Source organism: Phyllostomus discolor, chromosome 6 (genome assembly GCF_004126475.2).
Source record: "Phyllostomus discolor isolate MPI-MPIP mPhyDis1 chromosome 6, mPhyDis1.pri.v3, whole genome shotgun sequence".
In the NCBI taxonomy this organism is placed as follows: domain Eukaryota; kingdom Metazoa; phylum Chordata; class Mammalia; order Chiroptera; family Phyllostomidae; genus Phyllostomus; species Phyllostomus discolor.
In genome coordinates, this window is record NC_040908.2 from 165,452,237 (window position 1) to 165,475,461 (window position 23,225).

At 57.3% G+C, this 23,225-nt stretch overlaps 3 protein-coding genes across 4 annotated transcripts; 2 read left to right on the forward strand and 1 right to left on the reverse strand.

Annotated features, from left to right (window-relative positions):
• Positions 1-692: 692 nt before the first annotated feature.
• Positions 693-8,773, forward strand: SNX15 (sorting nexin 15). 2 transcript variants are annotated; one of them, XM_028516095.2, is made up of 8 exons: positions 693-924; positions 3,554-3,589; positions 3,765-3,885; positions 5,081-5,196; positions 5,298-5,466; positions 5,782-5,925; positions 7,561-7,818; positions 8,104-8,773. In XM_028516095.2, the coding sequence occupies exons 1-8, from the start codon at positions 826-828 to the stop codon at positions 8,208-8,210; spliced, it is 1,050 nt and encodes a 349-aa protein (XP_028371896.1). In that variant the 5' UTR covers positions 693-825; the 3' UTR covers positions 8,211-8,773. The 2 variants fall into 2 exon arrangements, with proteins under 2 accessions (XP_028371896.1, XP_035885603.1); XM_036029710.1 differs by having other exon boundaries at positions 701-924; positions 5,298-5,463.
• Positions 8,774-9,052: 279 nt separating this feature from the next.
• On the forward strand, positions 9,053-11,527 carry SAC3D1 (SAC3 domain containing 1). The gene is made up of 3 exons (XM_028516338.2): positions 9,053-9,182; positions 9,353-9,933; positions 10,943-11,527. Exons 2-3 carry the CDS (start codon positions 9,360-9,362, stop codon positions 11,443-11,445), a joined length of 1,077 nt encoding a protein of 358 aa, XP_028372139.1. The 5' UTR covers positions 9,053-9,182; positions 9,353-9,359; the 3' UTR covers positions 11,446-11,527.
• Positions 11,528-11,539: 12 nt separating this feature from the next.
• On the reverse strand, positions 11,540-22,879 carry NAALADL1 (N-acetylated alpha-linked acidic dipeptidase like 1). Its single transcript, XM_028516787.2, has 18 exons — positions 22,620-22,879; positions 22,361-22,533; positions 22,159-22,280; positions 21,692-21,814; positions 19,535-19,818; positions 19,330-19,431; positions 18,500-18,585; positions 18,243-18,362; positions 15,030-15,115; positions 14,882-14,945; positions 14,729-14,796; positions 14,449-14,540; positions 14,281-14,371; positions 13,066-13,147; positions 12,793-12,966; positions 12,631-12,718; positions 12,425-12,517; positions 11,540-12,167 (listed from the first exon to the last, which is right to left on the reverse strand). Exons 1-18 carry the CDS (start codon positions 22,817-22,819, stop codon positions 11,981-11,983), a joined length of 2,235 nt encoding a protein of 744 aa, XP_028372588.1. The 5' UTR covers positions 22,820-22,879; the 3' UTR covers positions 11,540-11,980.
• Positions 22,880-23,225: the final 346 nt, after the last annotated feature.

The following is a 23,225-nucleotide window of genomic DNA, read 5'->3' on the forward strand; positions in this document are numbered from 1 at the left end:
GGCTACACGTACTAGAGAACTACCTCCAAAGATCTGGTGCTACAATACTAACAGGAAGGGGAAAAAAAGAAATATCCCAATTTTAGGGATAAGAAAATGAGGCTTGAGCCCTGGCTGGTGCAACTCAGTGGATTGAGTGCCAGCCTGCAAACCAAAGGGTCGCACGTTCAATTCCCAATCTAAGGCACATGCCTGGGTTGCAGGCCAGGTCCCCAGTAGGGGGCGCGCGAGAGGCAACCACACGTTCATTGACGTTTCCCTCTCTCTCCCTTCCCCTCTCTGAAAATAAATAAATAAAGTCTCTTTAAGAAGAAGAAAATGAGGCTTGAGTATTTATGGGAAAGTCATACAGCTAGTAAGAAGTGTGACTTCAGAACCCGTGACACCAACGTGCTTCTCCTGTGTTCTTTTGGTTCCTCCCACCCATCCAGAAAACATGAAATTAGGGAATCCTATGGAAGGAGACAGGAAAATAATTTAGCTACGTGTGGTATATATTGGACACAATAAAAATTGGGTAAACGAATGAAAGGAAATTGGAAAGCAGAGAAGTCGTTTGGAGATGTGTGAGGAGGGTTTACGCTGAGATGAGTGATCCAACCTCCCCAATCCTTATCCTCAAATCACCTAAGTTTACGTTTTACCAACGACCGAGACCTTTTTAGACGCTCCCTTAGCCGCGCGCAGGGGCCGAGAGCTGCGCTGTCACTTGCAACCAGCTCCCTGGGCTAGAGGAGGAAGAAGGGCGCTTGCCGGGGAGAGGTGGCGGCTGGCGGCGGCTGACCTGGAGGGGCGGGGGCTCAGCTCCGCCCAAGCTGGGTTGCCATGTCCCGGCAGGCGAAAGACGACTTCCTGAGACACTACACAGTCTCCGACCCCCGGACCCACCCCAAAGGCTACACCGAGTATAAAGTGACCGCGCAGGTGAGGTGGGACCCGGCGGGGACCTTTCCCTTTTAACGAGAGGGGCCGTGTTTTACCTTAAGGCGAGGAGCTGCGACAAGCTCCCTTTTTGGAGGACAGAAATAGGTTTCCCCTTTAAGGGGCGGTGTAGGTGCCTGGCTTCGGTCGCCTCTTTAGGCTTCAGGGGGCGGGGCCATGGGAGGGCGCTGTCCTCTTAAAAGGGCGTGGACTGCAGTTGCAGGACTAGCGAGTTGGGGTGCCCACGCCCAAAGTGTGATGCCTGGGTATCAGAATGTGAATTTCTTTAAATTAACATGAAATCTCTGGCTTAACCCAAATATTACCTAGTTCTCCAATCCCTCGGAGTAAGTTTGGTTTTTTGGTTTGTTTGGTATTTCCACAAAAGCCTTTTAAAGAGTTTATTTTTAATTAAAAAAAAAACACTTGTCTATGACTTTAAAACTTCATACCGTTCAAAAGAACCGAAGGACCCTGTCTCCATCTTCACAGGCAGAGCAGGAAGACCAATAAAAACTAAAGCTGATGTGTGAAGCAGTAACAACGTTGTACACACATTATATAGAGACTGCAAAGAATTAAAAATAGAAACGGTATAACAGAATATCTGTAGAGGAAATACAAGAGCTGGTTGGGGGAAGAATTCACTGGAAACTTTCTGTACCTTTAGAATTTTGAGCCACGCCACTGTTAGACTGGTGCAGTCTTGACTATTCAAGGATGAAGACATTTCCCTAAGTGCATATCCTAGATGTTTAAAATAAGCTTTCCCCAAATCTTCCATGATGTCTTCCCACGTCTAAAGAATACAATTAAAAACATAGTCCCCCGGGGGAGGGGTGTGTCGAAAGGGGCTGTAACCTTCTCCTACAAATCTTCTGTTGGCTTTTTAAACAAGTAATGTGCATTACTTTGATATGCTTTTATAACTTTTAAAGATAAATCATTTTCCCTCCTTTACCCCCATTTGTCATTTTCACAGGAACCATTCTGCTAGTTTCTTATGTATCCTGACAGATAAGCTAAGTTTAAAAGCAAGTTTATAAGTATCCATTTCATTATGACTTACAGTGAGTGGTGTTCTGTACCTTGTTTTTTTCACTTGCTGATAGTGAATTTTTCTGTTGTTTCAACCTCTTTTTTTTTTTTTAACTGAGACATCATTTCCATGAAGGCATAGGCACAAATCTTAAGTGTACAGCTCAGCAATTTTTACACATATAAACATCTGTGCACATACCACCCAGGTCAGGACACAGACGTTCTCACCACCCAGAAAGTTGCTTTGCACCTTTCCAGCCGATAGGCCCCCACAGAGGTAACCAGTGTCCTCACTCCTGTCACCGTAGGTGAGTTTTGTCTGCCCCTGAACCTCAGACTCCCAGCAAGTGCTCTCTGTGTCTGGCCTTTTCCACTCAACAGAATGTTTTTGGAATTCACCCATGTTGTACATGAGAGCAGTTTGTTCTTTTTTATTGCCGTGCAGTCGTAGGCCATTGTATGAAATATGCCACCATTTCTTTATTCGTTCTTCTGTTCCTGGACATTTGGATTTCTAAAAAAAAAATTTTCATTCCTTATGAGGAAAGTCGTACAAACAATACACGTATGTACAAGTCTTTTTTTGGACATAGGTTCTCATTTGTCCTCGTTATAAACCTAGGAATGGACTTACGGGGTCATTAAGAGCATTTATTTGCATTTCTCTGTTGACAAATGATGTTGACTATATTTTTATAACCTCATTGGCCATTCAGATGTCTTCTTTTGTGGGACGTCCCTGTTCAAGTGTTTTGCCTAAATTTTAGAGTTGGGTTGTTTGCCTTGTCTTTTTGTATTGATCTGTGGGAGCCCTTTGTTATGGATATATTCCGCAATGGTTTTTAAAATGAGCTTCTTTTACCTTGAAAACTGTCAAGCACTCCAAGCTTCAGGAGGTTAAGTTAAAACGGAGTCTTCTTGGTGTCTCAGACTCCGGACTGCTGGGGTCACAACCCCAGTTTCTTCTTTGTCCGGGAGCGTCTGTTCACAGCGGACTCCTGCTTCAGGCAGCTGTGGCTCCTGGCACGGGAGCTCAATTTTTAGATAGCTGGGGTTCTTTGGTTTCAGAGGGAGATGCAGAGACTTGCTTTTGAAGATTTTATTTATTTTAGAGAGAGGGGAAGGGAGGGAGAAAGAGAAGGAGAGAAACATTGATATGGGAAAGAAATATTGACCTTGATGGGTTGCCTCTCCCACACCCCCAACCCCTGCAAGCCAGGCACGCACCCTGACAGGGAATCGAACCTGTGACCTTTCAGGTCACAGGCCAGCGCTCAACCCACTGAGCCACCCCAGCCAGGGCGGGATGTGGCTTTTTGAAGGAATGGAGATAAAAGTTGGGCTGAGCATGGAGGGGTCTGGAGGGGCCTTTAGGGATCTCCTCATTTGACAGACGAAGAAACCGAGGTGCATGCTGGACAAACTGTTCCAGGTCACACTCAAAGCCTTAAAGCCCGGACACCTTGACGCCAGTGGCCAGTGGCCCTTTGAGGGGAGCTGGAGAGTATCTGGGGCATCCTAGGATTTTATGGGGTGATGGGATCTTAGATGTCAGTCTCTGGTCTCACCTTGTTCTTGGTTTCTTCCTCAGTTCATCTCAAAGAGAGACCCAGAGGATGTCAAAGAGGTGAGGCTCCTGGGAGGGAGGGGGACCACTCCCCAATTCCCGATCTTGAAACAGTAAAGGAACTCTGTGAGGAGACCCGCCCCCACCTCCACCGGTCCCCCTACCTCCCAGGCTGGGGGTGGGGAAGATCTCTCCCAGCCGTTGCTGGGTCCTTCAAGTCTCACGTCCCTCTTAGGTGGTGGTCTGGAAGCGGTACAGTGACTTCCGCAAGCTGCACGGAGACCTGGCCTACACCCACCGCAACCTCTTCCGCCGCCTGGAGGAGTTCCCCGCTTTCCCCCGGGCCCAGGTGTTCGGTGAGCGCTGATCCCGCGGCCTTCAGGCCAAAGGCGGCCCAAGACTTGGGCAAGGGGGCCCCCTGCTGGCGAGGGCTGGAGAGACAGGGCCTGACCGTCCCTCCACAGGCATTTCAGAGAGCCGGGAGGGTCCTTGGAGATGGCCTCGTTTTACAGACCGAGAAACCTCGACTCAGGGGGGCCTCGCCCTCGCTGTGTGTCCAACCCTTTAACACTCCTGCCCCTCCTGTCCCTATTAGCCCCATTTTCAAGATGAGGCAACTGAGGCTCAGGGATGTGAAGGGGCTGGGCTCGGAAGTGGCAGAACCAGAATTCCTACCCACAGGCAACTGGCGTCCTGCAGACCTGCCCTGTCCAGAACAGCAGCCCTGAGACGAGGCCGTGCGGCCCGGGAGCGCTGAAGGCGGGGCGCGCCACTGGGTTCACAGACACGCGGAAGAAATGTAAACAATCTCACCAATGCGTGTGCTGATGATATGGTCAAATGAGGCTAATTTGAATACATTGGGTTACCTAGAAAATAGTGTTGCAATTAACCTATTTCTTTTCACCTTTTTCATGTGGCTGCTAGGACATTGTAAATCACATGTTTCTGTCGGACAGGGCTGGTCCCTCCCCGGTTCTCTAGACTCCCATGAGATGTTCTCCCGCAGCAAGCTGGAGGCGGCTCTGGCAGGGGTACCAGGCAGGGGGGAGCATGGCAGGCTGGTCCCCCGGGCAGCATGAGAACTAGGCCAGGGTGAGGTCACGCTGCTTACCTAGAACAGAGCAGAAAAAAGGGCGGGGCTACTTGCTGTGTGACCTTGGGCAAGTCACTGCCCCTCTCTGAGCCTTACTTTTGTCCTCATTACATCAAAGCCACCTGAAATTACATTGTTTCTTGTTGGTCGCTTGCCTCTCCTTGTCTACGATGTGATACCCATGAGGGCAGAGACCTTGCTTCTGTCGCATTCACTTTGTGAGCCTAGCACATAGTAGGTGTTCAATAAACATCTGGTGACTGGATGAACAGGGAGATCGGTCCACTCTCGCAAGCACCCCCCACCGTGAGAAGAACCAAGGAAGGCTGCTGGGAGAACCGGGAGGGCGACGAGCTGTTCCGATCCTCTCAGGCAGAACCAGGAAAAGTGGCCTGGGAGCCCGAGGCCCCGTGAGTCACAGCTTCTCTTCCTGCCCCTTTTCCTGGGGGCCGCAGGCAGGTTCGAAGCCTCTGTGATCGAGGAGCGGCGCAAGGGGGCCGAGGACTTGCTTCGCTTCACCGTGCACATCCCCGCGCTCAACAACAGCCCCCAACTCAAGGAGTTCTTCCGGGTACGTGCGCGCGCGCGTCCCCCTGCCCAGCCCCTGGGAAACCATCCCGCCCTCCGGCCTGCACCCTGCGACTCCCCCCATCTGGTCTTTTTCTCCTGCAGGGTGGGGAGGTGACCCGGCCCTCCCAGGTGTCCAGGGATCTGCACATCTTGCCACCCCCTCTGATCCCCACGCCGCCCCCTGAGGAGCCCCAGCCACCGCCCGAGGAGTCCTGGTTGCCCCAGCCGCTCCCCGCGGAGAAGAGGGGCCTTGAGGAGTTGGAGGTGCCGGGTACGTTGGGTGGGGAGGGAGCCAAGGCTGGAGGGTCCAGAGTGGGGTGGGGTGGGGTGGGGGGCACGCTCCCGCCTCAGTGATCTTAGTGAAAAGCTTGGGATGTGTGGCAGCTCCGCCGCTGCTAACCTGCCAGGAGCTCCGCACAGGGCATCGGGGCCATAGTTTCTTAATCTGTAAAATGGGCACAAAGTCTACAAATGGGCTTGCCTGTGCCCCTGGTGTGCTGCAAGGATTCAGTGAGAGGGAGCTCCGTGTTGAACGCCATGAAGTGATGAGGGCAGACATGAGTGTCCCCACTGATCTGTTCCTCAGCGGACCCCCTGCCCTCCAGCCCTGCCCAGGACGCCCTGGATCTCCTCTTCCCCTGCGGGAGCACGGAGGAGGCGTCCGGCTCCCCTGCCCGAGGCCCCCTCACTGAGGCCGAGCTTGCCCTCTTCGACCCCTTCTCCAAGGAAGGTAACAAGCTGGGACAGTTGGAGGGAGGGCTGGGCAGAAGGTCCTTCGGGACAGGCCAGCAGGGCCACCTGCTGGCCTGCAGTGGCTGTGCACACCTGAGATCGGTGCCCTCTGCAGGCAGGCGGCAGCCTCGACGAGGATGAGACTGAGAAGCAGGTGCCTCGGCTCTGCGCCAGAGCTTAGCAAGCCGGATGCCCCCATCCAGGGAGCATCCATGGGGGTGGGGGGGTGGGGGGTGGAATAAGTCACTTCCCATGAGGGCATCTTCTCCCTGAGAATGCTCTGGAATGATCAGGGGTCACGTTGCTCTAGGAGGGATTGAGCTGCAAGCTCGAGGTGGCGGTTCCCTGTCAGGCGCAGGGTCTGGCTGCGGATGCTGAAGTTAGGAGAGGCCTGTCGGTCACGGTCATGGTCATGGGGAGGGAGGCCTGGGCTGAGAGCGGCGGGGGAGGCCCTGGAGCAGCGACTGGCGTGTGGGGGCACCAAGGTGGGAGGGGCCCCTGGAGGCCCAGGTCCTGAGCTGGCAACTGAGATCAGGGGACCTGGGAGGCCCAGGCTCTGAGACACTGGGTGTCCGCACTGTGAAGTTCCCCGAACCCATGCCGTCCCTGCAGCTGGGGTGCTGTGGTGGCTGCTCTCGCTTCGGGGTCTTCACGAATCAGTTTCCTGTTGGATTCCTCAGCAGCCTTCCTGAGCCCATTTCGTTGGCTTCTCGTCTTTGCCCCTTGGTGACCTCCTGGAAGACCCTGAGCATTCTGATCAGTTTCAGGCATTTGAGCTCTGTCACCCTGCCGGGTCCAAATCAGGACCTCTGTCTCTCACCCAGCTTTCAGCCTCTCCCACCCCAACCTACTCAGGCCCGACTGGTGGCCCAGCCCCTGGTCACGGTGACCAAGGGGATGAGGAGGGTTCTTTGGCTCTTCTAATTATGCGCCTTCCCCTTCCTACTCCAGCCCACCCCAGGGCTGGGAGGAGGAAGAAGGAACTGGAGGGGAAAGGCAGGGCTGGTGTCGCTGGGCCGGGTGTACCCGGCTCTGAGAGGCAGCTGTCCCAGTACTGTGCCTTGCCCCAGCCCGGGGTGCCCAGTAGCCAGATGAGGAGTCAGGACTCCCCAGAGGCCGCTCCCACGAGACATTCCCTTGGCCCTTGGGAAAACTCACCAATCCTGGACCTCTCAAAGTCGGGAAATGCAGTAGCCCTTTCCTCTGGAATCTGGGGATACCTACTACCTAGTGTTTGCACATGTGGAGACTCAGCTGAAATTGTAAGACCTCAAAAAAAGCCCTAAAATTCCAAGGCTTGGAATATTTCTACACTTTACCTGGCGTTGTTGGTCTAGCATTCAGTTAAACTTTATGGAGGGGATTCTTAGATTGACACATCAGCTGTAGTGAGATGGGAAATAGGACCAGTGACTCAGGCTTGCAAGCTAATGTTAATGTGTACCTAAAGGAGGAATTGGTAAGGTAGGTGATGTTTCAAAAGCATATGAACTCCACCAAATAGACTGTGACTGGTTTCCCCTGTACCTGAGACAGGTTGGCACGCTAATGGGCAAGAGAGGTCGAGGGGTGGGCAGCAGGCCCCGGGAGAGCGAGGGCCAGTGTGGCCTGAGTCCTCCATGTCTGGTTGCAGAAGGTGCGGGCCCCAGTCCTACCCACGTGGGTGAGCTGGCAGCAATGGAGGCAGAGACTGAGAGGCTGGACCAGGAGCCCTGGGAGCCAGGAGGCCAGGAGGAGAAAGAAGCTGAGGAAGGAGGGCCCACCCCTGCCTATCTGAGCCGAGCCACAGAGCTCATCACCCAGGCCCTGCGGGACGAGAAGGCGGGCGCCTACCCCGCAGCGCTGCAGGGCTACCGGGACGGCGTGCACGTCCTGCTTCGGGGGGTTCCCGGTGAGCAGGGCTGGAGGGAGGCGGGTTAGGCCCGGGGTCTGGGTGGTGTGGCGAGGGGAAGGGAAAGTGAGGAAAAGCAAGTCAAGGATGAGAATTGCTCCTCGCTGAGCAGCTATATACCCCTGGGCAGCTTCTCTACCTCTTGTGGCCTCAGTTTTCTTGTTTGTAAATGGGGAGAATAGGTCTGACCCCCAGGGGTGGGGAAAGACACACGTTGATGCTCCATGAACTGTCAGAGGCTAGACCAGGGGTTCCGAACCTCAGCTGAGCCATTTCCCTGCACAGATGACCCATCGCCCGCGCGCCGGGAAGGCGTGAAGAAGAAGGCAGCTGAGTACCTGAAGCGGGCCGAGGAGATCCTGCGCCTGCACCTGTCCCAAGCGCCACCCTGAGAGGGACTGGACCCTTGCCCGGGACTCGAGCTCTAGCACTGCCGGCCACCCCTTCCTCCTCTCCCTGGGGCCTGGCCCTATCTCTGCTCTTGTAACTCCAGAGGCCATTTCTGTATGTAATTGGACCAAGAATGAGAAAAAGGATGACTTCTCAGTTCCCTGACCACACCCGTCCGCGCGGAATCAGGGACTGACTTCTGATCCTGCCTGTCTCTGTCTTGATGTGTGAGCAGCAGCTCTGGTCGCTAAACTGCCCGTTTACCCTTCTAGAACCACAGGGTCTGCAAACCGCGGCCCACAGCCAGATCTGACCCACTGCCTTTATTTGTAAGGCCCGTGAGCTAGAATGGGTTTTGCATTTTTTTAATAGTTGAAAAAAATCAAAAGAATAATGTTCTGTGGCAGGTGAAAATGATAGGAAATTTAAGTATCTAAAAATACAACTTTATGGGCGCACAACCAGGCGCATTTGTTTGGTGTTGTCTGTGGTTGCTTTCCCGCTGCACCAGCGGAGTGGAACAGTTGCAGAGTCGAGTGTGTAGTTGAAAGTCCTAAAACATTTACTATCTGGCCTTTTCCAGAAACTTTGCAGACCCCGGATCTAGAAAACAGGGAAAACAGTCTCCAGGGAGACAATGAGAATGACAGTAAGGCCGATTGGGCCAGTTTATTAGTCCACGGGGATGATGCGGGGGAAACCGAAGCGTGGGTGCTCACTTTGCAGAGCTGGCTGCCCCAAACCAAACCCGGTCTCTGAAGTGCGCTGGGAAGGCGTGGCTCCGCCCCTGCCCGCCCCGCCACGGGCTGCGGGAAGGACTACAAACTGGGGTATCATGGGAGTGGCGTTGTATTCAGCGCGGTGCATTCTGGGGACGGTTGCCAGTACTGAGCCAGCGGACCGGTACTGAACTACAACGCAGTGCATCTTGGGAGACCTGCTAGTGGAGGCTTGGTGGGAGACCAGAGGACTCGGTGAGAGGAGGGCGGTTGCCGGATGGGTGGCGGGGTCCTTATACTCCGGCCCGTCTTCTCCGAGCTTCTGCCAGTCTCCGCGTGTTGCCCCGCCCCCGTACCCCGCAAAATGGGACGAGGGGCCGCCGCCGCCGCCCTCGGGATGCTGAGCGCCCATCCTCTTCCCCCAGCCTACCCATGCCCGGCTGCGAGCTGCCGGTGGGCACATGCCCGGACATGTGCCCGGCCGCCGAGCGCTCGCAACGCGAAAAGGAGGGCCGCCTGCATCGCTTCGAGGTGGCTCCGGGGTGCCGCGGGGACCGTCCCCGCGCTGACCCGCAGCGCGCTGTGAAGGAGTACAGCCGGCCCGCCGCGGGCAAGGCCCGACCCCAGCCGAGCCAGCTCCGTCCGCCGTCCGTGCTCCTGGCCACCGTCCGCTATTTGGCGGGTGAGGTGGCCGAGCGCGCAGACGCATCCGGCGCGGAGGTGGCCAGCTTCGTGGCGGACCGGTTGCGCGCCGTGCGGCTGGACCTGGCCCTGCAGAGCGCCGGCGACGCCGAGGCGGCGGTGGTGCTGGAGGCGGCGCTGGCTGTGCTGCTGGCCGTGGTGGCGCGGCTCGGGCCCAACGCAGCGTACGGGCCCGCGGACCCGGTGCTGCTGCAGGCCCAGGTGCAGGAGGGCTTCGGTTCACTGCGGCGCTGCTACGCGCGGGGCCCCGGGCCGCACCCCCGCCAAGCCGCCTTCCAGGGCCTCTTTCTGCTCTATAACCTGGGTGAGTAGGGGGGTTACCCCGCATGTGGACTGTGGATGCCGGGAAGGAAAGAGAAGCTCTAACGTCTTACCGGTTCAGCCCTCTCCCCGCCCCTTAAATGGGTGTCAAAGCACCGACCCCGCCGTGGGCCTGGAGGCCTGTGCCTTCTCATGTGTCCGTTTTCTCCTAACAAACGTGGAGGGGATGGGGTTGGAACAGGGAAGTTGGCCTAGATAGTAATTTTCAAAGTTTTTAAGCCTCCAGTCAGCGTTGTAGTGCATCCAAGAACACTATGCCTACGAATGCATCTGAGACATAAGTTTCAAGACTTAAGATTCTTGGTGGGTGTGTGGTGCATTCTAGTAAGTTCTGTTTAAATGTAATAAAATGCTGTCGACTTCACAACCCACTAACGGGTCAGGAGCATCAGTTTACAAAAGCGGCCAAAGGTTCCAGTGTCTGTGATTCTTCTGGAAGGGAAGCAGGGTCCATACCTCCTGGAAGAAACGGCCTTACCAGGAGGATGGGGGAGGGGTGGCTGAGCCTGTGCCCTCACCTGAGGGGCGGACAGGGCAAAGGCAGAAGGGCTGCGTTCCAGGCAGAAAACCTGGATGTCACTGGAGTGGTTGCTCCTGCGTATGAACTGCAGGAGAGCCTCAGGCAAGTGGTTAAGCTGTCCGGGCCTGTTTCCCTCACCCATGAACACTGCCTCACTTTAGTGTGAGGGTCAGCCTCTGGCAATTCACTCAGATAAGGCTCAGGAAGGGCCGAGGGGAAGAGAGACAGAGAGAGAGAGAGACAGAGAGAGACAGAGAGAGAGAGAGGGACGGTGGGCGTGGCCCAGGGGAGGGGCGTGGCCAGGGCAGGTTGGCAGGCAGGACTGGGGTGGGGAGAGGGGCTTGGTGGAGGACTGCAGCTGGTGGTGTGCAGATTTGGGGGGTGGGGGGGACGCACAAGAGGGTGGCCTGGAAGGTGGGCCTGATCCTGGAAGGCCTTCTCCCGATCTCATCCCGGTTTCCTGCCCTCGCAGGCTCCGTGGAGGCCCTTAACGAGGTTCTGCAGCTGCCCGCTGCCCTGCGTTCCCGCCCAGCCCTGCGCACAGCCCTGGCTGTGGACTCGGCCTTCCGAGAAGGCAACGCCGCCCGCCTGTTCCGCCTGCTCCGGGCCCTGCCGTACCTGCAGAGCTGTGCGGTGCAGTGCCACGTGGGCCTTGCCCGCCGCCGAGCCCTGGCCCGCCTCGCTTCTGCCCTGAGCACCCCCAGGGGCCAGACCATACCCCTGGGGTTCGTGGTCCACCTGCTGGCGCTGGACGGGCCCGAGGAGGCCCAGGACCTTTGCCAGGCCCACGGACTGCCCTTGGACGGACAGGAGAGGGTCGTGTTCCTGCGGGGCCGCTACTCGGAGGGAGGACTGCCGCCCACTGGGGCCTGCAGAGTGCTGGTGGGCAGCAAGCTGGGAGGGCGGACCCTGGAGGAAGTAGTCATGGCAGAGGAGGAAGATGAGGGTGGGGACGGATCCAAGTCACGGGCGTGAGGAGCCCGGGACGGGGTGGGAGCGCTCGGGTGTCTTTTCCGTTTATCCCGCACAATAAAAGGGACTTGTTTTGTAGGGATAACAGCTAGGCTTGATTTATTTGGGGGAGGGCAGGGAGGGGTGTGAGAGTGGAGGAACTCAGGGTGGGCAAGGCCCTATTTACCCTGGGCCTCAGTTCCCCTGCTGGCCCCTGAGGGGTGGCCCTGGTGGACCCCGACCTGGCACCTAAGGCTGGCATCATGCGTCCTTTCCTCACCCCGCCCCCACCACCAAGAGCCACTGGGGGTCCTGCCGTTCCCACGGTCCCCACCTCTTGCTACCCACCCTCCGCCAACCAAGAGCCAGACTGAGGGAGACTTTCCCCCAGGACTTGTCACTCCCCGCAGGTGACCACAACCGGTGGGACCCTGAGCTGTTGCCTCAGAAGCTTGAGGGGATCCTGTGGCTGTGCCGCTCTTGGCACTGGGGAGGAGGGACACGCCCAAAGAAAACTGGAGTGGGAGAGGGATAGGATGGGTGGGGGGGAGGGCCGGGGTCAGAGGTCAGCCACAGGCCTCAGGGTGGCTGCCGCACCCTCCAGGGCCGCCACCACAATGCTGAGCTGCCTCTGCACCTCAGCCCAGGCGTCAGATCCCGGGCCTGTGTTCATGGCTGTGGAACAGGCATTGGCTAGCCCCGGGAATGTGGCCACGGGACCGGTGCGCGGAGCCCAGAGCACGTGGCTAACGGGAGAAATAAGGAAGAATCAGGGTTATTTGGGGGTCAGACGCGGGAGCTTCAGCCTGGAACGGGCTCAGCTGTATAAAGCTAGGCATCGAAGCACCTCCCGCTGCCTCTAAGAGCTGGGGCAGTTACAGCAGTGGCGGCAGCAGGTGTGGGTTCCAGTCCCGGGTGACCTTGGCTGATTTGCATCCCCTCCTCGATGCCCAGGACCCAGCCTCACCCCGCCGCATCTCCCAAGAGCCCCGGGACAGCTCACCTGTAGTAGCGTTCCTCTGGGAAGGCTCGAGGGTTCAGGAAGGTCCGTTCCAAGAGCATCAGCTGGTCGTTGAGCATCCGGACCTGCAGGGGGCTGGAGGGGGCAGGGCCTGTTGGTCACTGGAGCCAGCAGCCCAGCTGCCAGCCTGCATCCTGCCCCGGATACCGCCGCCCCCCCCAAGACCCCTGCTGGCGGCCCTCGCTCACTCGAACGTGCCCTTCTGCAGCGCTGATATGCGTTGTCCCAAGGCCACCGCTGCCCCCTCGAACTTCTCCACGGCAGCCACCAGAGGCCCTGTGGGGTACAGCCGGCGTCTTAGCCCTGGGAGCGCAGGTCTCCCTGGGCCTCAAGGTCAGGGGCCTCCGTACCCAGGCTGATGTTGTGCTGCTCCAGCAGCGCCCCGAGGTCCTGCTGGGCAGCCTGCAGGAAGCTCCTGAGGGTCTCACTGTAGTCACTGACGTTGAGAGGCAGGAAGAGGCTGTCACTGAGCCGAAGCAGCACGTTCCCCGCCGTCTGGGCCACGGCCTGATGGCTGCTGAAGCCTGCGGGGGGGGGGGGGGGGAGGCGGGGGCGATGAGGCCAGGGCTCGGTCTTCAGCCCACCCTCCTCCAGCCCCAGGGTGCCCTTGCGCCTCTGCTCACCGGGGTCCACAAACTTGTCCACGTAATCGAAGGTGTCAAAGGCTGTGTGGTAGGTGGGGTAGATGCGGGCGGAGGTCTTGCTCTGGGGAAACACAACCCGGAGGTAACGGGCTTGAGATGGGAAGAGAGAGGGGGTGTACCTACAGTGAGCGACAACGTGGGGACATTATCAAGTCACTGCCCCATCTACGAGGTAGGTTTTAGAAGCCTCACTTTACAGAGGAAGAAACTAATGCTCAGAGAGGTTAAGTGACTTGCCTGATGTCACACAGCTAGTAAATGGCAGAGCTGGGGCAGGCGCCAGTTTCCCATTTCACGTAAAGAAGAGCCTGGGGCTTTGGAGTTCGGGTGTAAATCCAGCTTCACTGCCCAGGAGCAGTGTGGCCATGAAGGGGAGAGACTGATTTTGGAGACACAGGCTGGGCACTCCGCACCCCTTACCTCATTTCACTATTGTAGTGCGACTCATCCCTGTTTTATACTGTTATTTAATCTTCTGAGATAAGCAACTTTTCACATTTTAGGGTCTCTGGAATCATAATGCTCCTTTTAGTCAGTGTTACCCTACAACTAGCTGGCCGTGGGTTTGTGCATGCCGTAACGGTGCATCTTACAATCAACAGTATCTATTTAAATTTTATTTATTGAGCCCTGGCTGGTGTGGCTCAGTGGATTGAGCACCAGATTGCAAACCAAAGCGTCACTGGTTTGATTCCCAGTCAGGGCACATGCCTGGGTTGCGGGCCAGGTCCCCAGTGGGGGGTGCATGAGAGGCAACCACACACTGATGTTTCTCTCCCTCTTTCTCCCTTCCTCTGTCTAAAAATAAATAAAAATCTCTTTTAAACATTTATTTATTGACTTGAGAGAGAGGGAGGGAGGGAGAAACGTTGGTTTGTTGTTCCGCTTACACGCACTCATTGGTTGCTTCTGGTATGTTCCTTGACCAGGGTCTGAACCTGCAACCTTGGCCTACCTGGGCGGTGCTCTAACCAAGGATCTACCTGGCCAGGGCATCATCAATAGCATATTAAATTGGATAAATCAGATGAGCATGAGCAGATTCTCAGAGAAGTTAGGGAACTTGGCAGAGGTAGCACAGCGACCGCCTGAGTGATGGAGCCGGACTCAGGCTGCACTAGAGCAGCCTGAAGGAGGAGGGGCCGACTGGTGGAGCCAACTATGGGGCTGGGAGACGGAGGGGGTGCCGCTCACCCGGTCATAGGTGTAGGCGATGTCCATGGAGGAGACGCCCAGGAAGTGAACGAAGGGAGCGTAGTCGCTGCCGGCACCCAGAGTGCCCAAGCTGCGGGAAGGAAGATGGGTTAGAGGCTGCTGGGCCAGCCCGCCCACCAGGAGCCCCGGCTCCGGCCCTGGGCTCACCTGGGGACCAGGCCATACACCGAGCTGCTACGGTTGAAATACCGGATCCAGTTGTCGTAGATGCTGAGACCGCCGGGGCCTGGTGCAGGAATCTGACCCGAGCGGAGCCCAGTCTCAGGGCTGGCCCCTCCCCAAACCCAACAATTAAGGGAGCCTCTGCCCCGCCCACCCTAGTCTCCGGCCTAGGCGCAGTCGGGCGGGCCCTACAAGCCCCGCCCCCAGCCCCAGTCCCCGCCCCTGGCCCCTAAGAAAAGCACCCGCCCGGCCCCGCCCCTTCCACCTGTTTGGCTGCAGAGAAGATGACGCTTTGGACCGGGGGCGTTCCCTGAGCCCTCAGCGTGGCATTGGCTGTAGGAGGGTCCGAGAGGGACTCTATCAGGGCCCCAGCCCCTCTATTTCCCTCCTCCTCAGTCGGCCCAGTCGCCCCCCATACCGAACACCGAGATGTCCACGTTGATGTAGGCCACGGTGCGCTCCTGCAGCTTGCTGAAGAACTCCTGCGGGTGGGCGGGGTGACGTCAGCCTGGCCCCGCCCCTGAGCCGGGGATCCCCTTGACCGCCCACCCTGGAGGCTCACTCACCTCCGTGAATTCTGTGGAGCCGATGAGCCCAAACTCCTCTGCTCCCCAGCTCGCAAACACGACCGATCTGCGGGGGCGCCAGGTGCCTGGGGACGAGGATAAAGGGCTGGAGGCACGGGCTCCCGCTTCCGGGGGTGACTTATAGGAAAGGTTGGGGACAGGGAGAGGACCGAGAGCTGGAAGGGGCGGGGCAGCCAACAGGTAGGTCCTGACACCTCTCCAGCAGAGCCTTCCCGGAGGCTCCTTTCCCAGCCTCCCTCTGTGGGGACACCTCTCCACCGCCTCAACATTGCCTGCAATGCTAACCTCCCTGGGTCGGGCGGTCCCTTTGCCAGAATGCCCTGCCTCCCTCCGCTCTCCAGGTATGCTCTTGAGAAGGCCTCCCGACCCTGCACCTGCCGTCCCTTCTCCATGTAGCCTATGAAAAACTGGCCCATAACCTTCTTCACCTGGTGACGATAGAGTAACGTCCTCCTAGGGCTTTATCCACACTGAGCTAACCCTCGCAACAACGCCCTGAGAAAGAGACTGCTGTTGTCTCCATTTCGCAGCTGAGGAAACTGAGTCACAGACAAGTTAAAGGACACAGTGGGTAGGCAGCAGAGCCAGGGTTCAAATCCAAGGTCTGGCTGCAGAGTCCAGGGGCTTAATCAATGCCGCACACGGCCTCACAGCCTCCTGCAGCCCGGCTTCCACCTCCAGCCTCGGTGCCCACACTGCTCTTGCCACGGTCCCCAGCCACCTCCCAAAAGCCTTGGTGGTCCTCCTGGGACTTCCCCCAGATGCCCTGTCACCCTCCATCATGACACGTGCTCCTGGTCGTGCTCCCACCTCTGGCTGCAGCTCAGTCCCCTTTGATCATTCCTCGTCTTTTTGGTTGTAAGTGGGAAAAGTAAGTATAAAATCATTACGTGCTTGCAGTGACAAATTCCCATACTTTCCCCTGCCGAAAATGAATACCCTGAATCTAATCCAACAAGCCCAAACTGAAGGACATTCAACAGCACGATACCAAAACCAAGAAAGACAGCAGGTGACGAACTGTTACATAGAACCCACGCAGCCACTGCGTGCTGGGTGGCTCTTGAACCAGGAGACTCTTGCTCTAAAGGTCATTATGACTCCTACACAGACACGGCCCTGTGGTTATTTCAGGGGATACACAGTGACACGTTTATGGGTCAAGGTGCAGTGTTTCTGCAACTTTCAAACACTTAAGAAAAAAATATAAATCAAGGGAGAGCAAACAAGGCGATACATTAATATTAGGAATGTCTGACTGAAGGGCATACAAAAGGCTTCTCTGTACTACTTTTGCAACTCTTTTGTAAGTCTGAAATTATTTCAAAATAAAACACGTAACAACTGTAATAACAAAGACAGACATTCCTGCACTAGCAAAGGGGGTCAGATCAAAAGCCCAGCCTCCCTGCACAGATTCTTCTCCGCACCGTCCACCCCCATCAGTGAACCACGACCACAACCACAACCACAACCACAGCCGTGGGGTCACACACCATCAGTGCCACCGACTCTCCGGTCTCTTTCGAACCTGGAGACCAGCACCTTCAGCTGCCCGCTCGCCCTCTCCCCTAGTGTCTCCTGGGCACCTTGAAATCAACCTGAGAACGGGCACACGATCTGTAAAGATGTGGTGTGTGACATGGATAGCACAAAGGGGAAGAACAGAGCTTTGTAGGAACGGAGTTTTTGCATGTGACTGAAGTTAAGTTGGTACCGATTTAAATTAGATTGCTGTAACTTTAGAACGCCACGCCCAGTGGAGGACGGAAAACGTTCTGCAGGTGGCTGGTGCTGATGGCGGCACAACGCTGCAGAGACGCTTAATGCCGCTGCGCGGTGCACTTTCAAATCGCCAGAAGGTGACAAACACATGAAGCAAAACAGAAACACACTCAAAGACATGGAGAACAGGTCGGTGGCTACCCAAGGGGAAGGTTGGGTGGCGGGCAGACAGGGTGAAGGGGGACAGTAACTAGACTTTTGGGGGTGACCGCCTTGTAGTGCATACGAGATGTGAAACTATAATGTTGCACCACCACCCCCCCCAGCACCGAGAATCAAGGGTCCCCCGGCCTGCCTGTGCCTGGGAGGTAGTTACACCCAAGTACGGTCCTAAGTCCTTAAACTTCAAAATTAAAACACTGGGAGGGGTGAACGGTTAAAAGGGTAAATTTTACGGTACGTATATTTTACCACAATAAAAAAGAAACACAAAGGCATTATGTGAGGAACCAAATTCTGTTCTTCTCCCGGGCTCAGCGACCAGCCCTCCCGCCCTGTGTGGTTTCTCGTCAAGGGCCCCACCGCACACACGGGCTGCTCGGACCAGGAACCAGACGCCCGCAGCGCCTGCTCGTCCTGGCCCTCACCTCCGTCACCAGCAGACCCAGGTCTTCTCGCTGTGTCTTCTTCCCGCCGCCCCTACCTGGTCCACGCTCCCATCTCCCCGGTCTCTGAGGATGGCAAGGCCTCTGATCCATCCCTCCACACAGGCGCGCGTCCCCCACGCCCTCCCCACCGTGGCAGAGGAAGCCCTGTAGAACGTGGACTCCATCCTGCCGCTCTCTTGACTGAAATCCCTCGGCAGCTCCCTGCCGCCCTTGGATGGGACTCCGAACCGGCCCTGCCGGCTCTGCGCCTGGCCCAGCCCCTCCTTGCCGCATACCGTGCCCTCCACCTGGGTCTCCGAACTGCCGTCTAACTGGCGCCTGGAAAGCCCCTCAGATAGGTTTCTTTGTCGCACGCCTCACAGTTGTCATTACATGCAGGAACCCTGGGGTGTTCACTGTGGGATCCCGGGTGCTCAGAGCTGGCCCGACGTAGAGTGGGCACTGAGACACGTCCGTGGTTCATGACTGTCACCCCTGCCTGCGCTGGGCGGAAGCTCTGGCGGGCAGAGCCTGGGCGCTGCCTTGCTCACAGCGCCACCTGCGCATCGTTCCGTCAAGGGGCGCGGGCAGGCTCTCCGCAGCTACCGCGTGAATTAGTCAACGGTCTGCACTGCACTACTCGGAGCCGGAGCTGGTGTCCGTGCGTGTCTGCCCCCAGAGCCCTCAGGCTTGGCACAAGTGGGCACTGGGGAATGACAGGGGGGAGGCGGGACAGGATGCCCAGAGCTAGGAAGGAGCGGGCTTGGAGGCGACCTCCTGGACGGAGAGTCCCTGCACCGGGGGAGGGGGGCGGCCTCACCCTTCTTCAGCAGGGTTCCCAGGACGCGGGAGAGCTCCAGGAGGACAGCAGTGCCGCTGCTGGGGTCCACGGCCCCGTGCACCCAGCTGTCCCGGTGGTTCCCGTACAGCACGTAGCGGTCTGGCGAGAGGAGTGGAGTCACAAGAGGGCGGAGTCAGCCAAGCCCAGCGGAGGGGGCGTGACCAGGGCGCTCCGAGGGGGGGGGAGCGGGGGGGGGGCGGTCCTGGGGGCGCAGGGAGCCAGGAGGGGGCGCTCACCAGGCTCCACAGCCCCGCGGATGATCCCCAGGACGTTGGAGGAGTTCCGCAGCTCCAGGCGGTTGTGAATGCTCATGTTCACCTGGCTAGGGGGGGTGAAGGGGGCGACCGAGTGTTGGCCCTGCTCACTGCCCCCAACCCTTACCGCGCCACGCACTGCCCCACTGCAGGAGAAACTGAGGCCCAGGGCGCAATGGAACAGGACGAGATCACGTGTCCAGACGTGCCAGGAGAGGCAGCAAGGCTGGAGCCCAGCTCTTTTGGTTCCTGTCTCCCTTTCCTTGATTTGCTCGCTCACTCTCGGTGAGTATTTATCAGATACTCAGTGCTTGCCGGCGCCACGCTAGGCCCTGGCCGATGACAGACACGCACTCAGCCTCTGGGGGACCTCCCTCTCTTGAGCCAGACAGACCCCAGAGAGTGGACAGCTGCAGGAGGTGAAGGGGCCTGGGACCACACTAACAAGGTGATGTGTGAGAAGTTACCGGGTGGCAGGAGCAAGCCATGAGCATCGGGAAGGGTGTTCCCGGCAGAGAGAACAGCAAGTGTAGAGGCCCTGACTGGGAAACAAGCTTGGTGTGTTCGAGAGAGGGGTGGCTGGAGAGTAGGGGCCTGAGACAAGGTGGGGGGACCCCACGGGAACTTGGGGGCCACGCAGCTGTTCCACCGGTTCCCCCAAAGACAAGACAGACATTTTGGAGTCAGGGGAAGGTTTGGGAGAGAGACAAAAGGGAAAGGCCGGAAGAAGTGGGCAGAGGGGGAACTCTGGTCCCGCAGCCTAACAAAGGGAAGGGGAGAGGAGAGTCTCGGGAGGAGGGGCCCCATCTCACCTGCCTTTGTAGGCACCATCCGGCTGGAAGCCTGGCCCCAGCTTGTAGTCACAGCCCAGTGCTCCCTGCCAGGCAGCCGGCGCTGAGGGTCCTTGCAGGTTACTGCGGGGCGGGGGGAGGGGGGGAGGGCAGCAAATATGGGTGTGTGGGCTGAAGTGTGGGGGCCACTGCAGGACAGGCAGGAGACGCCAGGGTACAAGCTCACCAGAGAAGGACTTTTGCATCCTCGAAGCCGATGGGCTGAATGGGAATTGGGGGAAATCCAGAGGCAGTGGCAGGGTCCAGGCGAAAGGAGGACGGGTTGGCTGGAAGGTAGGGAGTCAGAGGGTCCCCAAAATACTCATAGTAGGAACCTCGTTCCACCCCCGAGGGGGGCAGGTGCCAGGAGTGCGGGAAGGTCTCATTGGGCAGGCTCCGGCCATCATTGATGTCTGCGGGGTCCGTGTACACCAGCACGCCAGCGACCTGGTGCTTGGCGGCGTTGACGGCCTAGAGGAGGAGGAGGAGGCTAGTCTTAGGCAGAGGTGTGAGGAGGATGCACGTCCTACTTCGCTCCCATGGAAATCCAGGACAGCTCTGTCTTCCCACTGGCAGGGTGATGCTTGCCCAAGTCATCTGTTGCAGTCAGTGCTGCTCCAGAGAGCAAGAGACTGCTGGGCACAGGCAAGCCAGCGCTTATCGGGGCGCGCTGGGCGTGTAAACTGAGGCACCCTACCAGGGAACACTATGCAGCCGTATCGAAGAGCAAGGACTGCGGTCCACCCATGTTCACAGCAGCGCTGTTCACAGCAGCCAAAGGGCAGAAACAACTCAGGTGTCCACCGACGGGTGGATGGAGAAGCAAAACATGGCACGTGACATGCAAGGGGCTGTTGTTCGGCCTCCAAAAGGAAGGAAATTCTCATACAACACGGATGAACCTTGAACACATTATGCTAAGGGAAATAAGGCAGACACAGACGGACAAATACTGTACGATTCCTCTTATATGAGATACCAGGAAAATGCAAATTCACAGAGACAGAGAGTTGAAGAGAGGTCACCAGGGGCTGAGCGGGGGAAGAAGAGTTAGTGTGTGATGGCGACAGTTTCGTCTGGAAGGACGAGCGAGTTCTGGAGGTGGGTGGTGGGGCTGGCTGCCCAATTTTGTGAGTGTTCTTCTGGCCACTGCATTGTGCACTTGAAGATGGTCAAAGTAGTACATGTCAGTACATTTTCTTACATATGTGTTGCCACAATAAAAGCAAAACAGTATCTTTAAAGAAAGTAGGACAAGGACAGAGTTTATGTACAACTGGGGATGATTTCCAGAATGTATTAAGGTGAAAAAAGCACATTTCAGAACAGCAGGTATAGTCTGCTACTTCTATGTAAAAACAGGGGAAAATAAGAATATATATTCAGCCCTGGCTAGTGTGGCTCATTGGACTGAGTGCTGGCCCACTAACCAAAGGGTCACAGGCTCCATCCCCTGGCAGGGCACATGCCTGGGTTGCCGCCCAGTCCCTAGCCAGTAGGGGGCGCTCGAGAGGCAAGCACACATTGATGTATCTTACCCTCTCTTCTTCCCTTCCCCGCTCTCTAAAAATAAATAAATAAAATCTTTTAAAAGAAATTATATCTATTCATATGTGCTTCTTCCAAAAGAAACTCTGGCTAGATACTTCATAAACTAACCGGGTTTTTTTCCCTTAAACTGGAAATTCCGTCATGCCTGTTCCCCCACTTTTTTCTGTTTTCTTTCTTTTTCTGTTTTTCCAGCTCTCATCATAGACACTTCCTTAAAAACTGTGATAAAGTACGCCTAACATAAAGTGTACTGTCCTAACCATCTTAAAGTGTACAGGCCCGTGGTGGTAAATACATTCACATCACTGGGCACCCGTCACCACCATCGTCTCCGGAACTCCGTTCGTCCTGCAGATCTGAAATTCTGTATCCATTGAAACTGCCTTTCATCCTAGACCTCTTTATATTTAAAAAAGAATGTTAAAACCATGGACATGTAACACTTAATCAGAATTTATAATGGAAAAGAGTCCGGTCCTGGGGAGGGCAAGCGGAGGGATTCAAGTTGAATATTCGGGAGAAGTACTTCACAGGAGGACTTAGACTCCCAGAATTTCAAAGCTGAAAACTTCGCCCGATCCCTTTATTTCCTAAGGCTCAGAGAGGTTAAGAGGAGGCACCCAAGGTCACACAGCGCATCAGCCGCGGAACACAAATGGGACTCTGCCCACCACTCAGCGCTGCTCCTTGCCCTTCCTCTCGCTCTGCCCCGTCCGCTGCCGGCCCCTCCCCCGCCCCGCCCCGCCCCGCCCCGCCCCGCCCCCCTCACTGAGGACTGAAGGCTGCTGCTCACCTTGGCCCCTCGGCCTACGCCCCCGTAGCGGGTCAGGGCGATGGTGCCGTTGAGTTGGATTCCCCGGGCCTCCAGCTCCTTAAAGTCGTCTTCCGAGCCCCGGTTGGCATAGACGAGGAGGCCCTAGTCAGAGAAGGGGACCCTGAGAGCCAGGCCCAGGAAAGACGGAGCGGGAAACGAGACGGAAGGCCTGGCGGCAGGAGGAAGGGCTCAGATTGTTTCCCCACTTCGCCGAGAGCTTGTAAGGACAGTTCCACCTGGTTTCCTCTGTGTCCAGGTGCCCTGTATCTGGCCTGGCCTTGAGCAGGGGCTATTAGCGTTTGTTGAGAGACTAAGTGATGGGCGAAAGAAGTAGCAATGGAGTGTGGAGGTGAGTAAATTCTGGGGGTGGGGTCAGGATAGGAGCAGCGGGAGTGGGGGGGGGGGCGCTGGGCCACCGCAGTGGGGTGGGCGTGTTCTAGGCCCACCTGTGGGGTTCCGGGGGGAGCGTAGGCTGCATAGGGTGGTACCACATCGGGCCCCTCTTGCTCCCCAGTCAGGTTTGCTTCGGTTTGGCGACAGGAGAAGAGGACATTCCCGGTGGAATTCACTGTGGGAGGGGGGCAGGGTCAGGACTGGGCCCCACAGCTCCCACACCCCACAGGCATCCCTGAGTCAGAGCAGACTCACCAATGGTCACGCGGTTGGGCTGCCCCTGGCTGGGGAAGGACAGCAGCACTTCGTAGGTGGAGGCCTCAGCTGAGTCCAGGCCGGACTCCGGGTCCCGCCAGCGCTGCAGCAGCAGCTGTACCAGCTCCTCATCCCTGGGGCTGGAGGCCAGGTGCGGCTTCCTGGAGAGTTCTCTGCAGGGCGTGCAGAGGCCAGGGCAGGCGCAGGGTCAGGGAGGGGTCTCTGGCGAGCAGAAGGGGCGGGTAGGCAGGCCTCTCACCTAAGATTCTCCCGGATCCTGCTGGCATCCAGCTGTCCCATTACAGCCTCAAGGATCTCCGGGTCCAGGTCCCGGGAGACTGAGTCACTGGAGACCGGCAGGTTGGCCCCTTTGGGGATGGCGAAGTGGCCCAGGATGACCCCCAGCCCCAAGAGGGCAGCTGCCCCCAGCAGCCCCCCAAGCACCTTCACCCACGACATCCTGTGGAGTCTTGGCCAGCCAGGGTGGCTCCTTATAGATGGGGTGTCGGGTCTAGTTAACCATTACCCCGAGATGGCCCTGCCCTTTGGCCCCCCTACTGTCAGGGCAGGTGAGGAAGCATCCTGCAGGAAGGACCAGGAGCCGTCCACACCCCCTCGAAGTCTGTATCACTCACCAGAAAAGACCTGCAGGGGCATCAAGCCCTCACAGGCGCCCCAAAGGCCAGAGCAGGACCAGATCTCATCCTGGGCGTCCCAATAAAACCGAGGCCAAGGCAGGACTGGAACTCAGAGCCCTTGTGTCCAGCGCAGGGCTATGCCTGCTGCCCACTGCCCCGGCCTCTGTCTCCTCGGTGTCATCTGACCTCCAGCACATCCCGCACTGGCTGCTTGAGCAGGTTTTGAG

What these genes read in the sequence shown, in the direction of transcription:
- SNX15 (XM_028516095.2), top strand. Translation starts at nt 826, where the DNA reads ATGTCCCGGCAGGCGAAAGACGACTTCCTGAGACACTACACAGTCTCC. An exon ending in AGTATAAAGTGACCGCGCAG is followed by an intron (nt 925 to 3,553) that starts GTGAGGTGGGAC and finishes TTTCTTCCTCAG; the next exon opens with TTCATCTCAAAGAGAGACCC. An exon ending in CGACCCCTTCTCCAAGGAAG is followed by an intron (nt 5,926 to 7,560) that starts GTAACAAGCTGG and finishes GTCTGGTTGCAG; the next exon opens with AAGGTGCGGGCCCCAGTCCT.
- SAC3D1 (XM_028516338.2), top strand. Translation starts at nt 9,360, where the DNA reads ATGCCCGGCTGCGAGCTGCCGGTGGGCACATGCCCGGACATGTGCCCG. An exon ending in CTTTCTGCTCTATAACCTGG is followed by an intron (nt 9,934 to 10,942) that starts GTGAGTAGGGGG and finishes CTGCCCTCGCAG; the next exon opens with GCTCCGTGGAGGCCCTTAAC.
- NAALADL1 (XM_028516787.2), bottom strand. Translation starts at nt 22,819, where the DNA reads ATGTCGTGGGTGAAGGTGCTTGGGGGGCTGCTGGGGGCAGCTGCCCTC. An exon ending in CGTGGACATCTCGGTGTTCG is followed by an intron (nt 14,797 to 14,881) that starts GTATGGGGGGCG and finishes ACCCTCCTACAG; the next exon opens with CCAATGCCACGCTGAGGGCT. An exon ending in CTGCAGAAGGGCACGTTCGA is followed by an intron (nt 12,518 to 12,630) that starts GTGAGCGAGGGC and finishes TGCCCCCTCCAG; the next exon opens with CCCCCTGCAGGTCCGGATGC.